The sequence below is a fragment of the Triticum urartu genome, chromosome 7A (genome assembly GCF_056163025.1).
Source record: "Triticum urartu cultivar PI428250 chromosome 7A, HENAU_Tu73, whole genome shotgun sequence".
Taxonomy (NCBI): Eukaryota; Viridiplantae; Streptophyta; class Magnoliopsida; order Poales; family Poaceae; genus Triticum; species Triticum urartu.
The window spans coordinates 39,960,876-39,987,829 of NC_141879.1; the positions used below are offsets into that span (position 1 = coordinate 39,960,876).

The 26,954-nt window shown below is 43.1% G+C and overlaps 2 protein-coding genes across 2 annotated transcripts; both read left to right on the plus strand.

Annotated features, from left to right (window-relative positions):
- The first annotated feature begins 23,329 nt into the window (after window positions 1-23,329).
- LOC147957454 (uncharacterized) lies at window positions 23,330-24,194 on the plus strand. Its single transcript, XM_087532615.1, has 2 exons — window positions 23,330-23,638; window positions 23,712-24,194. The coding sequence occupies exons 1-2, from the start codon at window positions 23,330-23,332 to the stop codon at window positions 24,192-24,194; spliced, it is 792 nt and encodes a 263-aa protein (XP_087388741.1).
- Window positions 24,195-24,532: 338 nt separating this feature from the next.
- LOC147957455 (uncharacterized) lies at window positions 24,533-25,827 on the plus strand. Its single transcript, XM_087531705.1, has 2 exons — window positions 24,533-25,277; window positions 25,358-25,827. The coding sequence occupies exons 1-2, from the start codon at window positions 24,533-24,535 to the stop codon at window positions 25,825-25,827; spliced, it is 1,215 nt and encodes a 404-aa protein (XP_087387831.1).
- The last annotated feature ends 1,127 nt before the right edge of the window (window positions 25,828-26,954 follow it).

The following is a 26,954-nucleotide window of genomic DNA, read 5'->3' on the forward strand; positions in this document are numbered from 1 at the left end:
GCAAATACAACTGCTAAAAGCTCTTTTTCAGTAGTAGCATAATTTCTTTGAGCATTGTCTAGAGTCTTACTAGCATAATGAATAACATTTAATTTCTTATCAACTCTTTGCCCTAGAACAGCACCTACAGCACAATCACTAGCATCACACATAATTTCAAAGGGTAAATTCCAATCAGGTGGCTGAACAACAGGTGCAGTGACTAATGCTTTCTTAAGTATTTCAAATGCTTCTACACAATCATCATCAAAGATAAATGGTATATCTTTTTGCAATAAATTAGTCAGAGGCCAGGAAATTTTTGAGAAGTCCTTAATGAACCTCCTGTAAAATCGGGCGTGACCAAGGAAACTTCTTATACCTTTGATGTCCTTGGGACATGGCATCTTTTCAATAGCATCAACCTTGGCTTTATCAACTTCAATACCTCTTTCAGAAACTTTATGCCCCAAGACAATACCTTCATTAACCATAAAGTGGAACTTTTCCCAATTCAAGACAAGATTAGTTTCTTCACATCTCTGCAAAACTCGATCAAGATTGCTCAAGCAATCATCAAAAGAGGAACCATAGACGGAAAAGTCGTCCATGAAAACCTCACAAATCTTTTCACAAAAGTCAGAGAATATAGCCATAATGCATCTTTGAAAGGTAGCAGGTGCATTACATAAACCAAAAGGCATACATCTATAAGAAAAAGTACCAAAAGGGCATGTAAAAGTAGTCTTTGATTGATCTCTAGCTGACACGGGTATTTGAGAGAAACCAGAATAACCATCTAGAAAGCAATAGTGTGTATGTTTGCATAATCTTTCTAGCATTTGATCAATAAAAGGTAAAAGGTAATGATCTTTCTTAGTAGTTTTATTTAATTTGCGGAAATCAATTACCATCCTATAACCTGTGATAATTCTTTGTGGAATCAATTCATCTTTATCATTAGGAACAACAGTAATACCTCCCTTCTTGGGGACACAATGGACATGACTTACCCACTCACTATCAGCAACGGGATAGATTATACCTGCCTCCAGAAGCTTTAGTATTTCTTTTCTTACCACTTCTTTCATTTTAGGATTCAGACGTCATTGAGGATCATGAACTAGTTTGGCATCTGCTTCCAAATTTATTTTATGTTGACATAGAGTGGGACTAATGCACTTAAGATCATCAAGAGTATATCCAATAGCAGCACGATGCTTCTTCAGAGTTTTCAATAATCTTTCTTCTTCATGCTCTGAAAGGTTAGCACTAATAATAACAGGATATATCTTCTTTTCATCAAGATAAGCATATTTAAGATTATCAGGCAAATGTTTAAGCTCAAACACAGGATCACCCTTGGGTGGAGGTGGATTCCCTAAAATTTCAACAGGCAAATTGTGTTGCAGAATAGGTTCCTGTTTAAAGAATACTTCATCTATTTCCCTTCTTTCATTCATGAACATATCATTTTCATGGTCTAGCAAATAGTGTTCTAAAGGATCACTAGGAGGTACGACCAATAATTTCATCCTTACTAGGTAATTCTTCCTCACGATGTTGTTTACTAAATTTAGAGAAATTAAACTCATGAACCATATCATCCAAGCCAATATTAACAACATTCTTTTTGCAATCTATGGTAGCATTGACAGTATTTAAGAAGGGTCTACCAAATATAATGGGACAAAAGCTATCTTGTGGGGAACCAAGAACAAGAAAATCAGCAGGATATTTAGTTTTTCCACACAAGACTTCAACATCTCAAACAATTCTAATTGGTGAAATAGTATCTCTATTGGCAAGTTTAATTGTTACATCAATATCTTCTAACTCAGCGGGTGCAATTTCATTCTTAATTTCTTCGTATAAGTCAATAGGTATTACACTAGCACTAGCACCCATATCACATAAGCCATGATAACAATGATCTCCTATTTTAACAGAAATAACAGGCACGCCTACCACAGGTCTATGTTTATCTTTATCACAAGGTTTAGCAATTCTAGCAGTTTCACCTTCGAACTGAATAACATGCCCATCAATATTATCAGACAAGAGATCTTTAACAATAGCAATATTAGGTTCTACTTTAACTTGCTCAGGAGGTGTATAAGTTCTAATATTGCTTTTACGAACAACAGTTGAAGCTTTAGCATGATCCTTTATTCTAACAGGGAAAGGTGGGTTCTCAACATAAGAAGTAGGAACAATAGGATCATTATAAGTGACAGTCTTTTCTTCAACTTTAATAGGTGCAGCTACTTTTACTTCTATGGGAGGATGATATTTAAACCACTTCTCCTTAGGGAGATCAACATAAGTAGCAAAAGATTCACAGAAAGAAGCTACTATCTCAGAGTCAAGTCCATATTTAGTGCTAAACTTATGGAAAATAACGGTGTCCATAAAAGATTTAACACAATCAAACTTAGGTGTCATACCTGACTCCTTACCTTCGTCGAGGTCCCAATCTTCAGAGTTGCGTTTAATTCTATCCAATAAATTCCATCTGAATTCAATAGTCTTCATCATAAAAGAGCCAGCACAAGAAGTATCGAGCATGGTTTGATTATTATGAGAAAGCCGAGCATAAAAACTTTGCATAATTATTTCTCTCGAGAGCTCATGATTGGGGCATGAATATAACATTGATTTAAGCCTCCCCCAAGCATGAGCGATGCTTTCTCCTTCGCGAGGCCAGAAATTATATATATAATTGCGATCACTATGAACAAGATGCATAGGGTAATACTTTTGATGAAATTCCAATTTCAATCTTTTATAGTCCCATGATCTCATATCATCACATAGCCTATACCATATCAATGTGTCTCCCTCCAAAGATAAAGGGAAGACCTTCTTCTTAGCAACATCATCGGGTATACCTGCAAGCTTAAATAATCCACAAACTTCATCCACATATATTAAGTGCTCATCAGGATGCTTTGTTCCATCTCCTGTAAAAGGGTTAGCTAGCAGTCTTTCCATCATACCCGAAGGAAACTCAAAAGGAGTTTCATTTTCAATAGGTTCAGTAGGTTGACGAGAAACTCTTTGCTCTACTGGACAGGGTGAAGATACCCCGAACAAGCCCCTCAGAGAATTACTTTCCATAGTAACAAGTGACAGTAAATTTCAGCACACTATATAAATTTTTCCTTACCAAATTCCACCTACCAAAGGCGCTACACTCCCCGGCAACGGCGCTAGAAAAGAGTCTTGATGACCCACAAGTATAGGGGATCTATCGTAGTCCTTTCGATAAGTAAGAGTGTCGAACCCAACGAGGAGCAGAAGGAAATGATAAGCGGTTTTTAGCAAGGTATTCTCTGCAACTACTAAAATAAGTGGTAGCAGAGATAGTTTTGTGATAGGATAAATTGTAACGAGCAACAAGTAACAAAAGTAAATAAAGTGCAGCAAGATGGCCCAATCTTTTGTAGCAAAGGACAAGCCAGAACAAACTCTTATAATAGGAAAATCGCTCCCGAGGACACATGGGAATATCGTCAAGCTAGTTTTCATCACGTTCATGTGATTCGCGTTCGATACTTTGATAATTTGATATGTGGGTGGACCAGTGCTTGGGTGCTGTTCTTACTTGAACAAGCATCCCACTTATGATTAACCTTTATTGCAAGCATCCACAACTACAACAAAAGTATTAAGGTAAACCTAACCATAGCATGAAACATATGGATCCAAATCAGCCCCTTACGAAGCAACGCATAAACTAGGGTTTAAGCTTCTGTCACTCTAGCAACCCATCATCTACTTATTACTTCCCAATGCCTTCCTCTAGGCCCAAATAATGGTGAAGTGTTATGTAGTCGACATTCACATAACACCACTAGAGGCTAGACAACATACATCTTATCAAAATATCAAACGAATACCAAATTCATATGACTACTAATAGCAAGACTTCTCCCTTGTCCTCAGGAACGAACGAAATTACTCACAAAGCATATTCATGTTCATAATCAGAGGGGTAATAATATGCATATAGGATCTGAACATATGACCTTCCACCAAATAAACCAACTAGCATCCACTACAAGGAGTAATCAACACTACTAGCAACCTACTAGCACCAATCCCGGACTTTGAGACAAGAATTGGATACAATAGATGAACTAGGGTTTGGAGATGAACTAGGGTTTGGAGATGAGATGGTGCTGGTGAAGATGTTGATGGAGATTGCCCTCTCCCGATGAGAGGAGCGCTGGTGATGACGATGGTGATGATTTCCCCCTCCCGGAGGGAAGTTTCCCCGGAAGAACAGCTCTGCCGGAGCTCTAGATTGGATCCGCCAAGGTTCCGCCTCGTGGCGGCGGAGTCTCATCCCGAAAAGTTTCTTCTTATTTTTTTCTCATCGAAAGACTTCATATAGGAGAAGATGGGCGTCAGAGAGCCACCAGGGGGCCCACGAGGTAGGGGGCGCGCCCTAGGGGGGCTGCCCCCCCCACCCTCGTGAGTAGGGTGTGGGCCCCCTGGCCTTCATCTTTGGCGAGGATTTTTCTTTATTTATTTTAAGATGTTCCGTGGAGTTTCAGGACTTTTGGAGTTGCGCAGAATAGGTCTCTAATATTTGCTCCTTTTCCAGCCCAGAATTCCAACTGCCGGCATTCTCCCTCCTTATGTAAACCTTGTAAAATAAGAGTGAATAGCCATAAGTATTGTGACATAAAGTGAAATAACAGCCCATAATGTGATAAATATCGATATAAAAGCATGACGCAAAATGGACGTATCAGCACACACTCCTCTGGGATTATCTGTTGAAAAACATAGTAATAACTTCATAGTTAGCAAATGATGTACTAGTTTTAGAAGTATGCAAAAGATGCACGGATGTCGTAATGATGAAAAATCTTACCAGGATATCCATAGTAGTTACCGTAGTTCAACACGTGCACTAGTGGCACGTATTGACCATAATGTTGAGGAGTTTGATTGTAGATATTGCAATTCTCAAGATCAGTACAAAATGCGATCAGATGATTTTTCTCCTGATAAGTTAATTCGGAGCCTTCGGTGTAGTAGGTTCTGTCTACCATCTTCCGCACATTCTTTGAAGAATGAAAATAAGCTATCAATGAAAATAAGTTGTCAATTATTTTGAAATGAACAATATAAATTAGCTAATAACAATGTTTGAGAAACTCACATAGCGGTAGAATTGCAGGCGTATCAACAAGGACCCAAATGTCCATATTGTCTTGCTCGATTTCAGGATCACCAAGATCCATGGTGACAAGCATATCCTCATGAAACCATACATCTTGCAAAGTGCTTCCCATTTTTTGCAACCAAAATGGGTTACGCTCTCAGGATTGTACAACTTTACTTCAAAATCCACACCATGATGGGTCCGTAGGTGAATTTTCTTTGTTTCAAAACTTTCATGGTCTTCAAAACCCATCCCCTCCAAGACATAGCGTCTTGCATGGCATGGGATAAGCTAGTCGAATTGTAAAAGATGAAAATTACATGTTGAAATAGTTGAAGTCGTGCTTAATTACGAAAAAAACACTTGTCGTCGTTGCGTACCGTCTCAACATCGAAAGTGTCCGCCAGATTAATGCTCAAGCGCCAATCTTCGTCCAAATGAGGCATGTCGCACAGACCTCGGTCGTCGTGGCACCAATCGCACTCCCCCGGAAGACTTTCGTCGTCCGAGTACGACATTTCCTATGTTCATAATTCAAATATTAAACTTACAATTAAATATATGTACTAAAAAACCTAAATTAGATCATTATTATTCATCACGGGCTGACTATCGGTCTGTCGAGTCTTTTCTTGAAGAATCTCAGCTAACGTGGTGTACATATTCGACCATCGGTGATGCACGGTAGCTCCTCCTTTCATCCCCAAGTGCATTACACCAAGTTGTCTAGCACACGGGAATGAAGGAGAAGCTACCCCCACGACAGCAATCGGGATTCTTCGTCCTCTCATATATATATGGTGGAGACTCTCCCTCACTGATTCCTCTCTGACATTGCGATCGTCGGTGATGGTAGCTCCTCCTTTCATTCCCGAGTGCATTACACCAAATTGTCTAGCACATGGGAACGAAGGAGAAGCTACCCCCACGGCAACAGTCAGGATTCTTCGTCCTCTAATATATGGTGAAGACTCAACAGACTTAAAGTCAACCCGAAATATCGTTTAATTATCTTTCTAAAAAAGGACATCATCTCTTGCGTCCGTACATCGTCGAATATTATCACTAATACACCTCGAATATTATCATACATATAGCATCGCTAATACAGCTAGAACCGTAGCGTCCGACGGGTATCGGCACGGGCGGTGGACACCCAAAGAGAACAAACCATCACAGGATCATAGCTCCAGTGAGATCCCTGAAGAACCTGCCAGGTATTGTCGAACCTGCCCTCCAACGCAACCATGTAGCGACGGACGTGCTCGTGCTCCTCGCTAACACGGTGACATACCACCTCCGCGGTGTCCGGAAGCCTCGGCACCGTCACTGGCCCATGCGAGCGCCACCAAACAAGGTTTGGGTGAACGACGGGCTGGCTCCTCACCAACCTACACCCCCCAGAAGGTAGCACCTTCCAATACCAGCCCGACGGAGCCCAGTCCCGGACATGCCCCCTCTGATCAAGCAGGCCTCCTCTGTCGAGTCGACGACGAGGATGCGGGATAGGCATCGTCGACGTCGATGTGGGAATAATTGCTTTAACTAAAAAAATAAACTAGTTCTATTAATTTTCTTGCTAAAAATAAACTACTTCTATAGTAAAATAAAATAGTTTTATTAAATCAAGTAGTTCAACTACTAAGCATCTAATATAAATAAAATTAAGTAGTACTTACTAAAGAAAAACTACTTTTATATATAGTAAAATGAAATAGTTTTATTAAATCAACTAGTTCAACTACTAAGCACTTACTATAAATAAAATAAAGTAGTACTTACTAAAAATAAATTACTTCTATAGTAAAATAAAGTAGTTTTAATAAATCAACTAGTTCAACTACTAATCACTTACTATAAATAAAATAAAGTAGTACTTACTAAAAATAAACTACTTCTATAGTAAAATAAAGCAGTTTTATTAAATTAACTAGTTCAACTACTAAGCACTTACTATAAATAAAATAAAGTAGTACTTATTAAAAATAATCTAGTTTAACTAGTTCTATTATTTATCGACCCCCTCCCCCCTCATGTCGAAGTTATCGGGGAGGGGGTATATCAACAATGACATGCCCGATTAAAAATAAGAAGAGGGAAAAAGAAAAACAAAAAAGAGGAGAACAAGAAAGGAATAGAGGAGATCGAAGAAAAAAAAGAAGAAAAAAAGGAGAAGAAGAGAAGAGGAAGAAGGAAGTTCCTCTTCTTATTTTCCTTTTTCCTCTTCTTCGTTTTCTTCTTCTTCCTTCTTCCTCTTCTCTTTCTTTTCCTTATTTTACTTTTTCCTCTATTCCTTTCTTCTTCTCCTCTTTTTTTCTTCTTCTTTTTTCCTCTTCTTATTTATTTCTCATCTTCTTCTTCTCCTTCTCCTTATCCTTCTTCCTCTTCTTATTTTCCTTTTTCCTCTTTTTTCTTCTTCTTCTTCTTCCTTCTTCCTTCTTCCTCTTCTCATCCTTTTCCTTATTTTACTTTTTCCTCTACACTAACCTAAAATCGGTATCTACTAACAACCTAAATAAAAATCTGAAAAAATAGGACATATAATCATATATACACACATACATATAATCACACATATACATATAATCTGAAGAAAAAAACATCATAGGGGCGCGGCGGCGGCCAGTACAGGGAGGGGGAGGGGATCAGGGCGGCGCTCACAGCCGACGCGGCGATGGCGTCAGTGCAGGGCGTGGCGACAACGACGAGGAGGCAGGGCTGGCGGCGTCGGGACAGGGGTGGCGTGGGGTGGCGGCGGTGTCGGGGCAGGGGGCAACGGCGAGGCAGGGGAGTGCGCGGCGACGGCGTCGGGGCAGTGGGAAGAAGAACTGAATCGCAAATTTTCACAAGTGTGGCTTATATAGAAAGAGCATTGGTCCCGGTTCTTGGCACCAACCAGGACCAAAGATCTCTTTTCAGAAGCCCAAAGGGCGAGAAGCAGAGGCCTTTGGTCCCAGTTGGAGGCACCAACCGAGACTAAAGGGGGGAATTGGTTCTTGTTGGTGCCCCGAACCGGGACCAAAGGTGTGCATTGGTCCCGGTTCGTGGCACCAACCGGGACCAATGTCCTGCGCCTGCCAAAGCCGCGGTGCGGTGGGATGTTTAGTGCCATCTCGCTAGCCGAGGAGCGGCAGGACCTGTTTATAAGCCCCGACCTGCCCTCTCCATTGAACTCCTCTGAACTGCAGGCCTCTGGGCCTAATCTCGCGCTGCTATGCATGTGGGCCTGTTGGGCCTTCTGCGAGCCTGAATTCTTGGCCATGGACAGGTTTCTAGTCGTATTCAGGCCGTGGTGGCCCAGTATGTAGCATTTTTTTCCAGTTTTTTTGTTTTCTTTGTTGCTTTATTTTTTATTTTGTTTATACTTACAACAAAATACTTATTGTTGCTATTTTTATTTATTTTATTAAGGTTTATTTATTTTATTTTATTATAGTTTATTTTATTTTATTTTACTTTGTCTTATTTTCTTTCTACTTATTTATTTCATAAAAGTTTATTTTTTTTATTTTATTTTGTTTCTAATTTTTTATTTTATTTTGTTTCTACTTATTTATTTCATAAAAGTTTATTTTATTTTGTTTTGTTTTGTTTATACTTATTTATTTTATTTTATTTTTTGCTTTTTGTATTTATTTTAATACAATTCTTTTTGCTTTTAATGTTTCGAACAGAAAATACTGTGATAATTTTAGTTGCATAAATTCTATAAAATTTAGTTTCAATAGTACTAGAGGTTTATAAAATGCAACTTTCAAAGCATTTCAACAAAACGGACAATATGTTTCGAGATATCAGGGTTTCATACGGAAACTCGTCTGTTACAACACGCATTTCAAATGAACTAGGAAAATGTTGAAAGTTGGCATGTTATCATCATAATACTTGTGGATAGAAGGTCTTCACCTTTTCTTCGGTTGTGTCCTTTGCTTATTGCACCGTAACCATGGATAATCTTCATCGTTTATCAGGATGCTTGGGTCAGCCTTGACTTTGAAGGGAGGAATTTCATGAAACTTTTCGTAATCTTCGGACATGTCTGTTTTGCCCTCCACTCCCACGATGTCCCTTTTTCCTGAAAGAACTATGTGGCTCTTTGGCTCATCGTATGATGTATTCGCTTCCTTATATTTTCTTTTTCTCGATTTGGTAGACATGTTCTTCACATGGATAACCTGTGCCACATCATTGGCTAAGACGAATGGTTCGTCAGTGTACCCAAGATTGTTCAGATCCACTATTGTCATTTCGTACTGTGGGTCTACCTGTACCCCGCCTTCTGACAGATTGACCCATTTGCACTTAAACAAAGGGACCTTAAAATCATGTCCGTAGTCAAGTTCCCATATGTACACTATGTAACCATAATATGTGCCCTTTCCCCTCTCGGTTGCTGCATCAAAGAGAACACCGATGTTTTGGTTGGTGCTCTTTTGATCTTGGGCGGTCGTGTAAAATGTATTCCCATTTATCTCGTATCCTTTGTAAGTCAATACAGTCGAAGATGGTCCCCTAGACAACGAGTACAGCTCATCACAAATAGTGTTGTCATCTCTGAGATGTGTTTCCAACCAAGTGCTGAAAGTCCTGATGTGTTCACATGTAATCCAATCGTCACACTACTCCGGGTGTTTTGAGCGCAGACTGTTCTTGTGTTCATCGACATACGGGGTCACCAAGGTAGAGTTCTGTAGGACTGTGTAGTGTGCTTGAGACCAAGAATGTTTGTCCCTGCATATTATTGAGTCCCCTCCAAGCGTGCCTTTTCCAGTCATTCTCCCCTCATACCGCGATTTAGGGAGACCTATCTTCTTAAGGCCAGGAATGAAGTTAACACAAAACCCAATGACATCCTTTGTTTGATGGCCCATGGAGATGCTTCCTTCTGGCCTAGCGCGGTTACGGACATATTTCTTTAGGACTCCCATGAACCTCTCAATGGGGACATATTGTGTAGAAATACGGGCCCAGAATGACAATCTCGTCGACTAGATGAACTAGGACGTGCGTCATGATATTGAAGAAGGATTGTGGGAACACCAGCTCGAAATTGATAAGACATTGTGCCACATCATTCCTTAGCCTTGGTATGATTTCTTGATCAATCACCTTCTGAGAGATTGCATTGAGAATGCACATAGCTTCACAATGGCTAATCAGACGTTTTCTGGCAGAAGCCCCCTCAATGTAATCGGATGCAGTTGCGTCATAATCACATGGCAGTCATGAGACTATAGGTTCTGGAACTCTTTCTCTGGCATATTTATTATTCCCTTTATATTCGACGAGAAGCCAGTCGGAACCTTCATACTGAGCAGGCATTCAAAGAAGATTTCCTTCTCTTCTTTGGTAAGAGCGTAGCTGGCAGGACCTTCATACTACTTTGGAGGCATGCCGTCTTTTTCATGCAAACGTTGCAGGTCCTCCCGTGCCGCAGGTGTATCTTTTTTCTTCCCATACACGCCCAAGAAGCCTAGCAGGTTCACGCAAAGGTTCTTCGTCATGTGCATCACGTCGATTGAAGAGCGGACCTCTAGGACTTTCCAGTAGGGTAAGTCCCAAAATATAGATTTCTTCTTCCACAAGGGTGCGCGTCCCTCGGCGTCATTCGGAACAGCTAGTCCGTCGGGACCATTTCCAAAGATTACGTGTAAATCATTGACCATACACTACTAGGAAAAGGGCTATAGATGGAATGGACACTAATGTCGCACCAGACATGTGGTGTGCCATTACTATATACTAATGGCGCACCATGTGTTGCTGCGCCATTAGTGTGCAAATACTAATGACGCACCACGTCCACGGTGCGCCATTAGTAAAAAAATTTAATTTTTTCAAGACTACTAATGGCGCACCGTGGGAGTGGTGCGCCATTACTAGTCCACGGTGCGCCATTAGTAACTTGGCCCAAACATTCGCCCGAATGCACACACACCCCTGGACCGCCTTTTCAGTTTCAAAAAAAATAAAAAAGATGATAGAAATGTCAAAAAAATAAAAGAAAATAAGATTCCCATGTGATATGTGGTCTAGTTGTTAGCAAAATTTACAAATATGAATTTTCGACTTTTTTGCAAAATCTCTCGAGAATTTGTAAAAATGGGCATAACTTTTGCGTACGAACTTGGATGAAAAAGTTTTTTATATGAAAAATCATCTACTCGAAAAGTTACATCCGAATTTAACTAGAGGAACCCCGTTAAACATTTTCAAAATCCTCAAAAACCTAACAGAAAAAAAGATACGGGGCTTTTAAGATCTGGAGAGGCAAAAAAATTCAAAAAAATTCAAACTTACTAATGGCGCACCTGCCCATGGTGCGCCATTAGTATCTTCCCGCCTTCAAAATTCAAAATAATTCAAAAAAATAAAAAAAAGTTACTAATGGCGCACCTCCTCCACTCCACCTCTCCTCCACTCCATCTCTTCCTCTCCTCCACTCCATCTCCTCCTCTCCTCCACTCCATCTTCCCTTCTCTCCTCCACCATACTACCCTCCTCCTCTCTGGCGACCTCCTCCTCCTCTCCGGCGACCTCCTCCTCCTCTCCGACGACCTCCTCCTCTCCGGGGACCTCCTCCTCCCTCCTCTCCTCTCCTCCCCTCCCCTCCCCTCACGGTTTCTCCTCCCTCCTCTCCAGGTGAGCTCCTCCTCCCTCCTCTCCTCCCATTCCCTCATGGTTTCTCCTTCCTCCTCTCCGATGCTTCGGTGAACTCCTCTCCGGCGACCTCCTCCTCCTCTCCGGCGATGTAGGCGAGCGCCTCTCCGGTGACCTCCTCCTCCTCCTCTCTGGCGAACTCCTCTCCGGCAAAAGAGCACGGCAAAAGAACGTACAAGATCCAAAAACAGGAACAAAATTTGAAATAATATCATGCCAAAAAAACGAGCAAAAAAACGAGCAAAAAATGGACAAAAAAATCACAATCCAGATCCAAATTCAAAATTCAAAAATAGCAATGGCGCACGGTGGGGGTTAGACGGTGCGCCACTACTATTTTCCCGCCTTCAAAATTCAAAAATACTAATGGCGCACCGTGGCCTATACTAATGGCACATCAGTGGCCTATACTAATGGCGCACCGTGGCCTATACTAATGGCGCACCAGTGGTGCGCCATTAGTAAAAAATACTAGTGGCGTGATACTAATGGTGCACCAGTGATGCGCCATTAGTAGGCAAAACTGGTGCGCCATTAGTAGCTCTTTTCCTAGTAGTGATAGCAAGTACGTGATCACCGGTACGCATGGCGGGCTTTTTCCGGTGATCTGCCTCGCCTTTGAAATGCTTGCCTATCTTTTCACATTGATGGTTGGTCGGAAGAAATCGACGATGGCCCACGTACACATTCTTCCTGCATTTATGCAGGTATATAGTTTCGGTGTCAGCTAAACAGTGCGTGCATGCGTGGTATCCCTTATTTGTCTATCCTGAAATGTTACTGAAAGCGGGCCAATCGTTGATGGTTACAAACAGCAACGCGTGCAGATTAAATTCATGTTGTTTGTGCTCATCCCACACACGTACACCGTTTCCATTCCACAGCTGTAAAAGTTCTTCAACTAATGGACTTAGGTACACATCAATGTCGTTGCCGGGTTGCTTAGGGCCTTGGATGAGAAATGGCATCATAATGAACTTCCGCTTCATGCACATCCAAGGAGGAAGGTTATACATACATAGAGTCACGGGTCAGGTACTGTGATTGCTACTCTACTCCCCGAAAGGATTAATGCCATCCGCGCTTAAACCAAACCATACATTTCTTGGGTCACCTGCAAACTTAGCCCAGTACTTTCTCTCAATTTTTCTCCACTGCGAACCGTCAGCGGATACTCTTAACTTCTCGTCTTTCTTACGGCCCTCTCTGTGCCATCGCATAAACTTGGCATGCTCTTCGTTTCTGAATAGACGTTTCAACCATGGTATTATAGGAGCATACCACATCACCTTCGCAGGAACCCTCTTCCTGGGGGGCTCGCCGTCAACATCACCAGGGTCATCTCGTCTGATCTTATACCGCAATGCACCGCATACCGGGCATGCGTTCAAATCCTCGTACGCACTGCGGTAGACGATGCAGTCATTAGGGCATGCATGTATCTTCTGCACCTCCAATCCTGGAGGGCATACGACCTTCTTTGCTGCATACGTACTGTCGGGCAATTCGTTATCCTTTGGAAGCTTCTTCTTCAATATTTTCAGTAGCTTCTCAAATCCTTTGTCAGGCACAACATTCTCTTCTTTCCACTGCAGCAATTCCAGTACGGTACCGTGCTTTGTGTTGCCATCTTTGCAATTGGGGTACAACCCTTTTTTGTAATCCTCTAACATGCGATCGAACTTCAACTTCTCCTTTTGACTTTTGCATTGTGTCCTTGCATCGACAATGACCCGTCGGAGATCATCATCATCGGGCAAATCGTCTGGTTTCTCTTGATCTTCAGCAGTTTCCCCCGTTGCAGCATCACCGTATTCAGGGGGCACATAGTTGTCATCGTCCTCTTCTTCTTCGTTGTCTTCCATCATGACCCCTATTTCTCCGTGCCTCATCCAAACATTATAGTGTGGCATGAAACCCTTATAAAGCAGGTGGGTGTTGTAACACCCCGGATGTAATCTACCTAATATGTACTCCAACTCCTGCCGTTTCCGGCGCTAAGTTATTTTATTTCCTCGGGTTCGTGTTTTTGTCTCCGTGTGTTGTTGTCGTTGTCATGCATCTCATATCATGTCATCATGTGCATTGCATTTGCATACGTGTTCGCCTCATGCATCCGAGCATTTTCCCCGTTGTCCGTTTTGCATTCCGGCGCTCCTATCTCCTCCGGTGGTCCTTTCTACCCTCTTTTCGTATGTGGGGGTTAAACATTTCCGGATTGGACCGAGACTTGCCAAGCGGCCTTGGTTTACTACCGATAGACCGCCTGTCAAGTTTCGTACCATTTGGACTTCGTTTGATGCTCCAACGGTTAACCGAGGGACCGAGAAGGCCTTATGTGTGTTGCAGCCCAACACCCCTCCAATTTGGCCCAAAACCCACCAAAATCCTCTCCATCATCTAGAGCGTTCGATCACGATCACGTGGCCGAAAACCGCACCTCATTTGGACTCTCCTAGCTCCTCCTATGCCTATAAATAGCCCCCCTCCGAAATTCATGTTTCCTTCTTCCCCTGAAACCCTAAATCCTCTCTCTCCGCGCCGGACGTGTCCGTCCGCCGCCGGACACGCCGCGCCGCCGCCCGCGGCCACTGACAGAGCGCCACGTGGCACCGCCAGCGCCCCAACCGCCGCGGCCCGCCCGGCCCGCGGGAGGCCCTCCCGGGCCCGGCCGCCGCCTCCCCGCGCCCGCGTCTTCTTCCGCACCGCGCCGCCTCCTCCCTCGAGTCTGGTCGCCGGCGCCGCCGCGAGCCGTCGTCGGATCTCCACCGCCCCGCTCCGCCCCAACGTCGCCGGCCGCCGCCCGTCGCGCACAATCCGCCGCCGACCTCGCCGCTCCTCGGCGTCGCGCACAATCCGCCGCCGACCTCGCCGCTCCTCGGCGCCGCGCCCACGTTCCTTCTCCGGTCGAAGCCGCCAAGTCTGGCAAGTTCTACGGCAAGTCCGGCCACCGCCGCGGCCATCTCCGGCGATCCTCGTTAAGCGCGCCCGATTTGGATCCGGTTCGGGTGAACAGTAAACCCTAGATCCAGAGGGTATATTTTTCTCTAAGTCCCCAGCTTCTCAGTATTTTTGGCAAACTTTGACGCATCGTAACTCCATATCCGTTGCTCCGTTTTGCGTGTGTAGCATATCAAAATGTTCGTCTCAGAGATCACATCATTTCATCTCATTGCATCATTTTCATTTGAGCTCATATTGATGCCCGAAATGCTGTTGGAAGAGAGCTATTTGAGTTAATTGTCAGATCTGCTGCACGAAATAGCTATTTGTCATTTTTGCCATGATTAATGTGTGCATGATATGCCCCTGAGCTCTACATGTGTCTTGTTATATGCTTTGCCATATTTACAGAGGTGCTATCCATGTATTTTTGTGATGTTTGTGGTGACTAGCACAAGCTTGCAAACTGGTGCATTCGTTAATGCTGATTTCAGGGACTTAGAAATTCCACTAAGTCCTTGATCTGTTCTTATCAATATGCCATATATTCATGTTGTTTCCTAGTTATCCGTGCCTCTTTTGAGGATGATAAGTAAGGATGATTTGTTAATCTTGTAGTGCTCTATCCATCCATGTCTTTGTCTGCAATTATGGAGCACCCTAGCTTGAGTCAATCGAGCTCTACTTTTGCTATTTCGTGAATCTGGGCAGATTGTCTACTTGTTCGCGATTTTGCCGAGGATGTTGTAGTTGATCCGTGCATGCTATGTTGTTGTTCTTGCCATGTCTAGCTTATAAAATGTGTATTCTTGATGGGTGTATGCTTAGATTGTCATGCCTTGCTCTGTAGTGAGTGCATCGAGCTCGTAAACATGCCTAATCGTTAACAGATTTGCATGTTCCAGTTTTTCTCTAAGTCTGAGATCTGATTATGTTTTTGCCATGTTCACATGCTTGCAATTGTATTTTCTGATCCCTTTTGGCTCAAGGTCACTAAGGTACTTTTGTTAGCTCTTTGAGTAGCTCCATGCCATGTCTTACTTTGCCATGTTAAGTTCCTGTAGCATATAGATTTCATGCTCCAAAGTGTGCTACCTGATCTGAAATTCCAGGCTTGTGTTAATTTCACTAAGTCTGAAACCTGTTTATCAATTGCACTTTTGCCATGCTTGTTTGAACCTCTTAATGGATGAATTGGCCGTAGCTCAGTGTTCATCTTTTGTTAAGCTTCATGAATGGATCCCTGCCATGTATTTTTTTGCCATGTTTGAGTGATGTAGCATATTTATCTTGATGCATTTAGATAGCTACTTGTTGTTTATCGCAGACCGGTGTCATATTTGTTTCGCTTGCCATTTCCAATCCGTGCATCTGATTCCGGTGATATTTATATCGATTTCAACCGAAATCACCTCACCTTTCCAGTGGCACTCTTGGATTTCCAAGTTCAGGCCAGTTTCATTCATTCCTTGTCAAATCTTGCATATGCATCACATATCGCATCCCGCATAGCATACCATGTTTGCATCATGTTGCTTGAGCCTTGCACGTGGTTGATTGTGTCCCTTTTGCTTGTTTGTCTTGTTTGGGTAGAGCCGGGAGACGAGTTCGCTAATGAGGAGCCCGTTAAGTTTGCTTTCGAGGATCCAGTCAACTCTGACAACTTTGTAGGCAAGATGATCATACCCTCAAAATCACTTCTATCTTTGCTTTGCTAGATGCTCGCTCTTTTGCTATGCCTATGCTACGATGCCTACCACTTGCTTATCATGCCTCCCAAACTGCCATGTCAAACCTCTAACCCACCATGTCCTAGCAAACCATTGATTGGCTATGTTACCGCTTTGCTCAGCCCCTCTTATAGCGTTGCTAGTTGCAGGTGAAGATTGGAGATCGTTCCTTGTTGGAACATTATTTTCTTGTTGGGATATCATTATATTATCTTGTTATCTTAATGCATATATATACTTGGTAAAGGGTGGAAGGCTCGGCCTTTTGCCTAGTGTTTTGTTCCACTCTTGCCGCCCTAGTTTCCGTCATATCGGTGTTATGTTCCCAGATTTTGTGTTCCTTACGCGGTTGGGTAATAATGGGAACCCCTTGACAAATCGCCTTGAATGAAACTCTTCCAGCAATGCCCAACCTTGGTTTTACCATTTGCCACCTAGCCTCTTTTTCCCTTGGGTTTCCGGAGCCCGAGGGTCATCTTATTTTAACCCCCCCCCCCCCCCGGGCCAGTGCTCCTCTGAGTGTTGGTCCACCTCGTCAGCTGCCGTTGACCACCAGGGGCAACTCTGGGCTGGCCTACCGGAAGTTTGGACAATCTGAGTGTGCCCTGAGAATGAGATATGTGCAGCTCCTATCGGGATTTGTCGGCACATTCAGGCGGTGTCTGGATTGGTTTTAACTTGTCGAAGTTGTCTTGTAGAACCGGGATACCGAGTCTGATCGGAATGTCTCGGGAGAAGGTATATCCTTCGTTGATCATGAGAGCTTGTCATGGGCTAAGTTGGGACTCCCCTGCAGGGATTTGAACTTTCGAAAGCCGTGCCCGTGGTTATGGGCAGATGGGAATTTGTTAATGCCCGGTTGTAAATAACTTGAACCTTAACTTAATTAAAATGAATTAACTGTGTGTGTTACCGTGATGGTCTCTTCTCGGCGGAGTCCGGAAAGTGAACATGGTGTTGGAGTAATGTTTGCCGTAGTTGGTTCTCTAGTTCTTCGTTCGTGCTTTGCCTTCTTTTCCCGCTCTCTTTTGCGAACAGGTTAGCCACCATTTATGCTAGTCGCTTGCTGCAGCTCCACATATTACCTTACCTTATCTATAAGCTTAAATAGTCTTGATCGCGAGGGTGCGAGATTGCTGAGTCCCCGTGGCTCACAGATTACTTCCAAACCAGATGCAGGGCCTGATGACTCCGTTCCAGATGATGCGCTTGAGCTCAAGTGGGAGTTCGACGAAGCCTCCCGTCGTTACCGTGTCGCATGTTGGGTTGATCTTTTATTTTGGTACCGTAGTCGGACCATGAGTGATTGGATGATGTAATGCTATTTATGTACTTTGTTTGACGTGGCGAGTGTAAGCCAACTATGTACCTTCCCTTTTATTATCTATTTACATGGGATGTTGTGAAGATTGCCTTACTTGCGACATTGCTTTCAATGCGGTTATGCCTCTAAGTCGTGCTTCGACACTTAAGAGATATAGCCGCATCGAGGGCATTACAGGTGTGAAGGATTTTTTGGTCAGAGTAAGACTTCGTATTCCCACAATTAGGGCATGGACAACACATAAAACCATTCTGCTTGTTTGCCTCAGCCACTTCGAGAATATTATGCAGGCCCTTAATGTACTCAGAGGTGTGTCTTTCACCGTACTTCCATTGCCGGTTCATCTGCGTGCATTATATATAATTATGTGTGTCAAACGTAAGAAAATTAGACAAGTATCTATCTAAAGTAAGAATTGTTTTTCTTTCAGAAAGAAGATAAGAACAAGAGGCTCACCACGGTGGTGCCGGCGACGAGATCAGCGCGGGCGATCGACGGCGGTGAAGACGGGGACGGGACGTGACAGGCCGCTAAACCTATGCAAATCTCGGGGAAAATGGAGCTTGGAGGTCGAGCTTCGAGAGGAGAAAACTTAACTAGCGTGGCTCGGGCATTTCATCGAACACCTCATGTGCATAGAAGGTGAGCTAGAGCACCGAAATGCCCTCCCCTCGCCGGCCAAAAAAATAGAGTAGTGTGGACTGCTCTGCTCGCCGGCGAGGTGTTATATATAGGCAACTTGTTTGTCCCGGTTCGTCGCTGGAACCGGGACTAAAGTCCCCTCTTCTGTCCCGGTTCGAGCCACGAACTGGGACTAATGTATGTGGGCCAGGAGCGAGGCCCATTGGTCCCGGTTCATGCTAGGAACCGGGACAAATGGGTCCACATGAACCGGGACAAATGCCTCCTGAGGCCTGGCCGGGCCCCTGGGCGCACGAACCGGGACGTATGCCCCCATGGGTCCCGGTTCGTGACTGAAGCGGGACTAATGGGCTGGCAGGCCCTAACCAAAGCCATGTTTTCTACTAGTGAGAAGAACCAGTACGTCAAGCAAAAGTATAACAGTCCAATGTTATGCAGTCATGGTAGTATTTTAAATGTCCCCAATGCAATGAGCTAAGAATTTTGAGCGAAGTGAAAATGACTATTTACCTTAGCATGTGATCAGCATGTGAACGATTGAAAACTATGCACAGCTGGTCAGTCTGGGGACCATGAATTGTTACTGCCCAAGACCATGAGCTACACACCATTTAGCACACAGCATCACGCTTATCACGCTGCTATTAAATTTTACCAATGTTTTAAACATTGCCACTCCGTCTCTTTATATATGTACAAGCCATATACATCTTTTCTGCGGGTGTTCCTTCCATTGATTATTAAGTTGTCAGTGTACACATAGTACTGAAGTTTTGATGTGTTTCCTTGGCGACGAGTTGAGATTTTAGAAGAAACTGAAAGAAAATATGGACAATATGCCTCCAGTCCTTGCGTCTGTGTATATGTATTGAGAAACAAACTATGTAGACCAGATTCCTTGGACAGGAAAATATGCTGCTGCAAATCCAGCATCCGTAGACCAGATTCTATTCCATCAACAAGTGTTCGGTTCGGTTGAATCAAACAATTCAGTGTGTCTGATTGAGAAGTGCACAGTGTGTCCAGCAAACCAAAATAAATTAAAGTGGAACCATGAACATAATTCTTTGTTCTTGGTTTCAGGTAATTAAAAAGTTTGATGTTGGGTTATTTGAAATATCTGAGCTGCTAAGTTGATCGAAGTCTCGAATATTGCACTATCTCTCTCACTATAATTCTGGACCATTTCCACCATTTGTTTTTGTGTTCCTTAGTTGGTCATCGTGTTATGACTTATGAGATGCTGAAATAGACTATTGGTGCATCTTACTGGTGAGGTGAGATACTAGAAGACGCCGAAAACAGATTTGAGTAGACATTGACCTGATATTTTTCAGATTGTGTCCAAGGAAAACTGCCCGCTGATCAAAGTGTGCAGAACCAAGCCATAATTTTAGTGATCTGAATGCAGATCGAGTAATAGCTCACACATATCACACAGGATGAAATTAATAGTTCAGTTAGCTAACCAGGAATTAGTTTTCCAAATTACACTGTTTAAATTATGTGCTTGTGGTGATCCCATCTACCTAGGGTGAGGATCTATGGATGACTTGGTTTCAGTTTCCTTTCACTTTGTTGACATCTACTGGTTTCCTTTTCTACTATTTGTTTGATAAGTTGTGTTCCGCATCAGAAATTATCACCACATAATAAGTTTTCTACAGGAAACCGGATTGTGTGCTCATATGTACCTCGCTAACCAAACTATCACCCCAGAACAAATATGTTCTTCAGGCTTGCGTTTATAGAGCAAACCACAGTTAATTTGAGATATGCAACCTCCATGTAGGTTTCCCCTTTCACCATCTCGGGGCAAAATTATCACTAAAATAAGCTAAGTATTTAAAAGATAAGATTTCAAAATTTGGGGGTAGAAAAAGGCTTTGAGTAACCGAATAAGGCAAGAGCAACAGAGCCATGTCTAGTGTCCTCTATCAGGAGTTTGGGGAGAAAAAAAGATGCAACTTTGGCTCCCACAAAAAATGAGTTGACATATTAGTTTGAACTAAAATGGTTATTTGCCCGACTGTATACTTGTGATCGGCATGTGAACAACTAAAGATTATGCTTAGCTTAGCTAGCCAATATGAGAAACACTATTACTCCTCATGAGTTGCACATATTTCAGCGGTATCACGCTTACCGTGCTCCTGTAACCAGCATTCTGAACATTGCCCACTCTGCCTCTTTATCTATGTCCTAACCATATGCACCTTTTCAGTTGGGTTCCTTCTGATTGTGATCGGGTTATGATTGTACACTATTAGTGAACTTCTGACCTTTGTTTTCTTGCTGATGAGTTGAGATTTTAGAAGGAACGAAAAGAGAATTTGGACAATTCAGGCGGTGGTCGTGGTCCCACCAACAAAGCCGGCAAATTGAACAGGAAAATATTTTTTCACATTAAAGTTCAAAATAATTACTCACCTATGCCCTGGATGCCGTCACGTCATTGCTGGGCCCCACTGAAAAAGCTATGGTCAAATGTGTTAAAAGCGTCTCCCTGGCATGCTGCAGTTGACATGACAAGTGGTGGGTCCCATAGAGTGGTGCGGTTGATGTGACGATGTGGTGGGTCCCAAATGTACGCAAAGGGAACATAGATGGTAATATGATGGCAACTCACGTTGGGGCATGGACCTAGTTTCTACACCACCATTAGTTCCACAGACTGGAATACACAAGTTTGAGGGCAGGATTTGAATACGCAACTTCGACAGTGGCAGGGACCGATTTTTCCCAAATAAGAAAGGGGCGCACAGAACATCACTGTTGTAGGACCCATCATTTTCAAACATGACATCAGCAGATTGAGATGGTTATTACAGGAAAAATAAGAACCGATAAGATGTGTACATAACAAAGAAAACTTGGTTCTTCTACTTTTTTATCCATGTTTGTGGGTGTTTTCATCTATACCAATATAAAAAAAGACCCAAAGGAGCAGGTCCAACTGATCTCGGCCATCAAACTAAGTCAATCCAACGACCTAAATTGCTTCAATGGCAACCGTTAAACGTGTTTAACATGCATTTAATATCATACCAAATATTGCACGGATCACAAAATTAACACACAAATAATAGTATACCCAATAACCACATGCAATTAATATATTGCCTAAATATTAACGTGCGTTGCACGTGCGCATTTACTAGTCTTCCTAGATTTTCATTATGGCTAATTTACGCCCATGAAAGCTCCCAAACTCTTAAAAAAAAGTGGTTTCCAAGATCATATACATCGCTAACCAAACTGAGAAATTCGACCGGCTTCATTTACTGAGAAAAATGCATTTGGTAGCTAGAACCTAGCTACCTGTAGGTCTCACCTTTTGCCATCTCTGGATAAAAGATTGTGATTGATATATGGAAGCTCGACTTCCACAGAATATGTGATTTTGAAAGAATGACATACAAAATTTCATAATATAAGAGTGTGGATATGGAAAGTAACAAAGTCATGTCTAGTTTCTTCCTTGGCCCGCACTAGGCGTCAGTCAGATGATTGTTACCAGTTTTCAGTCACCTTTCGAGACAGCGATTGGACTAAGCCAACCATCATTTTTTTTGTGTTGCCTGGGTGTGCAAACGCAAACGTCTCATACGCGGTGCATTGGCCCACACAAAAACACTTCCACACACATGTACGTCAGCATGCATCAAGCCACATGCCGTTGGGCTTTATACACATGTACGGAAACATGCATGAAGCCACAGGCTACAATGTTTTAAAGCTGTGCCTAGCACCGGCTCCTTGTAATAAGCCTCACATGGCGGCACACCCACATCATGTTGATGTTCCCACGACACTTGCTGGCAAAATGCCTCACAACACAACAGTGGGCCCTCGTAGCATGGTAGCTCCCTCGCAGCACCAGCTAGTAGTACGTCGGTGTCCTTTCAACATCGGCTATAAGCACAGTGGTGTGTTCCAACAACACCGGTTCGCAGCGGCAGAGCTTCCCGTTGCAACGCTGCTCTTAGCAACTACGATGACCTCACAACAACAGCTGGTGCAGCTTCCCAGCCTAAGGCTGTGTTTGGTTGGACTTCAACTTACAATTTCTAGGCCCAAAAGCTATAATCTGTACCAAAGTGTGTTCCGGGAAGGCAGATTCGTAAGAAGTTGTAACTTCTTCCAGTGCAAATCCCGCAGCCCACATACCCCAACTTGTCCAGCTTCTCAGCAGACTGTTTTGCTAACTTACCTGAGAGTTGAGGGTTATTTACCCACCTTTGCCACTCCCTAGTGAAAACGATTCGCTGCCGATAAGAAAAATCTCCTTGTACCATCGACAGCAAAAACTCCTCGAGGAAAAAATCCCCTCGTCCCGAGCGACGGGCTAGGGTTTCTAGCCGCCGCCGCCGCCAGCGCTACCGGCCCTCCACCGCCGCCGCCAGCGCCGCCTCCAATGCAGCAGGCTCTCCACCACCGCCCGAGCTACGCCCCCTGCGTATCCATCCGCCTCTGAGCAGTACGCCGCCCGCCCAGCGGCCCTTCCTCGCCGGCCATCCGGCGCCGTCGACCGGAGCTGCGCAGCCCTCCACGGCGAGGTAGCCTCCGTCCTTACTCCCTCCTTCCTCCTCTTCCTTCCTCCTCTTCCATCCCTGAGTAAAGATTGCTTGCTAGTAGGTGGTGTATTTGGGATAAATTGTGTACAGATTGACTGATAGTACAGATTGCTTGCTAGTACAGGTTGCTTGTGCTTCTATTGTGAATGGAGCCTATGTAGTACCTTTCTAATGTGAATTTAGTTGACGTTGATTGCTTGCTATGTTCTGTTGTGGATAAATTGGAAGATGTTTACATATTGTACAACTGTTATACATGGGGCAGGGTATTAAAATTATTTTGCTTGATTGAAGAATGACTGAAAAAACGGTGTGGGATGATGCACGTCTGAAGAAAGTCATAGAAATATTCAGAGAAGAGGTTGAAAATGAGAATAGGCCCTTAGGTTATTTTACTAAGAAGGGCTGGGACAATGTTATCGAGAAATGGGAAGCAAGAATGGGAAAGAAGTATCCCAAGGATAAATTCAAGAATAAATGGGATGCAATAAAAAATGACTATGTGTTTTTCATGGAGTTGAAAAATGAAGCAACCGGGCTTGGATGGGATGATGCAAAGAGAACCGTTGTTTGCCCTCAAGAATGGTGGGATGAACATGTTGTGGTAAGTGAAGCAACTTTTTTATTTGGCATGCTTTTCAATGATTGCATTACCTGATTTCTACTTTCATTTTCAGAGATGCCAAGAGAGGACGGGAAAGAAATGCAATCATTTGAAGTTCAAACGAGAGGGTCCGAAGCACCTTGAAGATTTACATGTCATATTTCACAAAGTACATGTCACAGGGGCTAGTGCTTCTTGTGCTGGAGATATATCTTCTGATAAATCAAGTGATGATAATGCGGTTCCTTTGAAGAAACCCGATGATAGTGATGAAATGAAGTTGGCATCTTTGAAGAAACCAAAAGCAAGCAAGAAGCGCAAGAAACCTTCAATAAAAAATGAGGAGAAGGAAGAGAAGAGTCCCTTCTTACGATTGTACAAGCAGACATGTGAGAAGATAGAAAGTGGAGTGGAGAAGATAACCTCTAGTGTTGAAGCATCATCGGCTCCTCCTCCAACCAATCTTGTCCCTACCATTTCGGAGGTTATGAAGTTGGTGAAAGATTTTGGTGTGAAAGAAAAACTGCTCTCATGCACACAACCCTCACTCTTATAGTGAAGCCTGACTTTAGGGAAATCTTCAGTCTTCTTGAAATAAAAGAAGGGAGGCTTGATTATCTGGAGAGGGAGCATGAGAAGTAGATGTTGAAGCACGTGTTGTGAACCATATGTACTCATGTTGTAGAACTACATTTGCTTTCAGTGTAGAAACTTATTTTCTTATGTTGTGAACCGTATTCGCTTGTGTTGTGAACCTTATTTGCTTATACAATCATATTTGCTTGTGTTGTGAACTATATATTTGCTTGTGTTTTTGAGCTGTATCTATGTTGTGACAAATATTTTCTATATTGTTGATGACGAATGTGTTAACATTATTATATTCTTGTGTAGATGGATGCAATGATGGAAGAAGTGGCCAGAAAGGGACAAGAGGGACTGAAACTTCTTGCTGAACTTGCAAAGGAGGCTGCGATCATGGGAAACCTAGGTAACCTATATGTTCAGCGGTACTTGAACAAAACATATAGAGATGCTAAGCAAACTGGACTAGAATGGGTCATGGAGTGTTATGGTCGGCCCAGATACTTCTATAAAATGTTTTGGATGAATCCTGAAGTTTTCATGGCACTTCATGATTTGCTTGTTTCTAGATATGGTTTGACGTCGACTAGTAATGTTTCATCAATTGAATCATTGGCCATGTTCTTATGGATTGTTGGTGGCCCTCAAGCATTTGCTCAAGCAGAAAACCGTTTCGTACGCTCGCTTTGGACAGTTCACACAAAGTTTAAGGAAGTCTTGTTATGTTTGCGCAAGTTAGCGAAAGATATCATCAAACCGAGAGATCCTACATTTAGCTGTGAGCATGAAAAGATTAGAGAAGAACGTTTCTGGCCTCATTTCAAAGGCGCTATTGGTGCCATAGATGGATCTCATGTGCCAGTGACAGTGCCTACAGATGACGTGGTTAACCATAGATGTCGACATCGTTTTACATCTCAGAATGTGCTTGCAATATGTGACTTTGACATGAGGTTTACCTTTCTGGTTGCGGGTTGGCCGGGCTCTGCACATGACTCAAGGATCCTGAATCATGCATTAGCACACTTCTCTTCATTTCCTGTACCTCCCAAAGGTATAACATAACAACACATGTCATCATTCATTATATTCTTATGTGAGATGCTCACTTGGTGATTTGGTGTTCATTTTCAGGGAAATACTATCTTGTGGACTCTGGCTATACAAACCGAATAGGATATCTTGCTCCTTTTAAGGGGAGTACGTACCATCTACCAGAATTCCGTCTTCGTCGTCACCATCCACCTCAAGGGAAGTATGAGTTATTCAACTTTTCACATTCGTCCCTCCGCAATGTCGTTGAGTGTGCTTTTGGGGTGCTCAAGCAGAAATGGCGCATATTGAAAGGGGTCCCAAGTTTCTCACCTCGTATGCAAAAGCATATCATCATTGCTTACATGGCATTGCACAACTTCATTCGTGATAGCAAGTTGAGTGATAAAAATTTTGATAAATGTGATGCCGATGATGAGTATGTACCTCCAGTGCTACGACGGGAAGTAGCACCAACACAAGCGGATCCTGTTGAAGAGGAGGAGAATGAAGATACCATGGATGCTATTCGTAGTAGGATAGCCGATGCTTGTCTTGCGATAGCAACATAGGTTAGCTATCTTGATGGAGGTCATCATCATGCGAACCATATGTATATTCTATGGTGCATGCCTTTTGTAATATAATTATGGGGTCAATATCTATTTATATATAATATGTAGTATCCAACTTGAAAGTATAATCGTTGAATTCGTATGTGTTAGCTGTGAATCATCTAAATTGTCATAATTTTCCTTTGCAAAACTGTCGTTTTATTGCCTACCAATGTATATATCACTATTTTACGGTCAAATTGCACATAAAAATATTGAATTATTGTCCAGGGTCATTACAGACAATTCATAGTCAAATCTGCAGTTTCATAGCTGTTTCAGCCAAACGACTTTCAGCTTTTCCATAGCTGAAAGTTCACAGCAGCTTTTTCACAACTCACAGCTCACAGCAGCTTTTACAAAATCTGCAGCTCAACCAAACACAGCCTAAACATTGTCGTAGGTCGCCCTCACAGCGCTTCTCGTAGCAGTGTCCACGGGCGTTTGGAGAAGCAGGCACCGAGCAACCCTACTCGATGCCGAAAAGCAGACAACGACGAGTGTCAGGGAGAAAATGTGTGGAATGGATCATTCTGCTAGAGATAAGATTGGGATGAGAGAGCGATGGGAGGGACCCACACGGAAACGTGTGGCGCGAGAGAGGCGGTTGACGCGAGCCAAAATCAGCCGATGGATCTAAAAAACATATTAAAAAATAGAGATGATTTGGCTGCTAAATACCTATTCCTATTGTATGCCTTATTTTGTTGAGTTAATGGGAGTTGCAGTGACACCATTTTGCTGTGATAACAGCGACCGAGTCCAACTAAAAAAAATAAGAGCTACTGAGCGAGTAGCTACTAGCCAATCAGCTTACGGTATTACGTGAGGTCTTGTAAAGTCAACACAACCACACCGGCATGTGAATGCTGAGCACGAACCATGCAGCCGAGTAAGAGATCATCTTCAACAGCCGCTCAACGCGTGGCGCGTTAAAAAAATGTTTGCAGCGCGCCGACCGTCTGTTTTGGCGCGGCGAGGAGCGTTGGCTCCAGCGGCCGCTGTAAATTTTAGCGCGCGCGAGTAGCTCCGACGCCGTTTTCTTCGAGGATACCTTGTCCTTCTTTGGCCGCGCCGCATTTGGG

Coding starts and splice junctions, on each gene's coding strand:
- LOC147957454 (XM_087532615.1), top strand. CDS start 23,330: ATGACTGAAAAAACGGTGTGGGATGATGCACGTCTGAAGAAAGTCATA. Junction 23,639..23,711: donor GGTGGGATGAACATGTTGTG/GTAAGTGAAGCA, acceptor TTTCATTTTCAG/AGATGCCAAGAGAGGACGGG.
- LOC147957455 (XM_087531705.1), top strand. CDS start 24,533: ATGGATGCAATGATGGAAGAAGTGGCCAGAAAGGGACAAGAGGGACTG. Junction 25,278..25,357: donor ATTTCCTGTACCTCCCAAAG/GTATAACATAAC, acceptor GTTCATTTTCAG/GGAAATACTATCTTGTGGAC.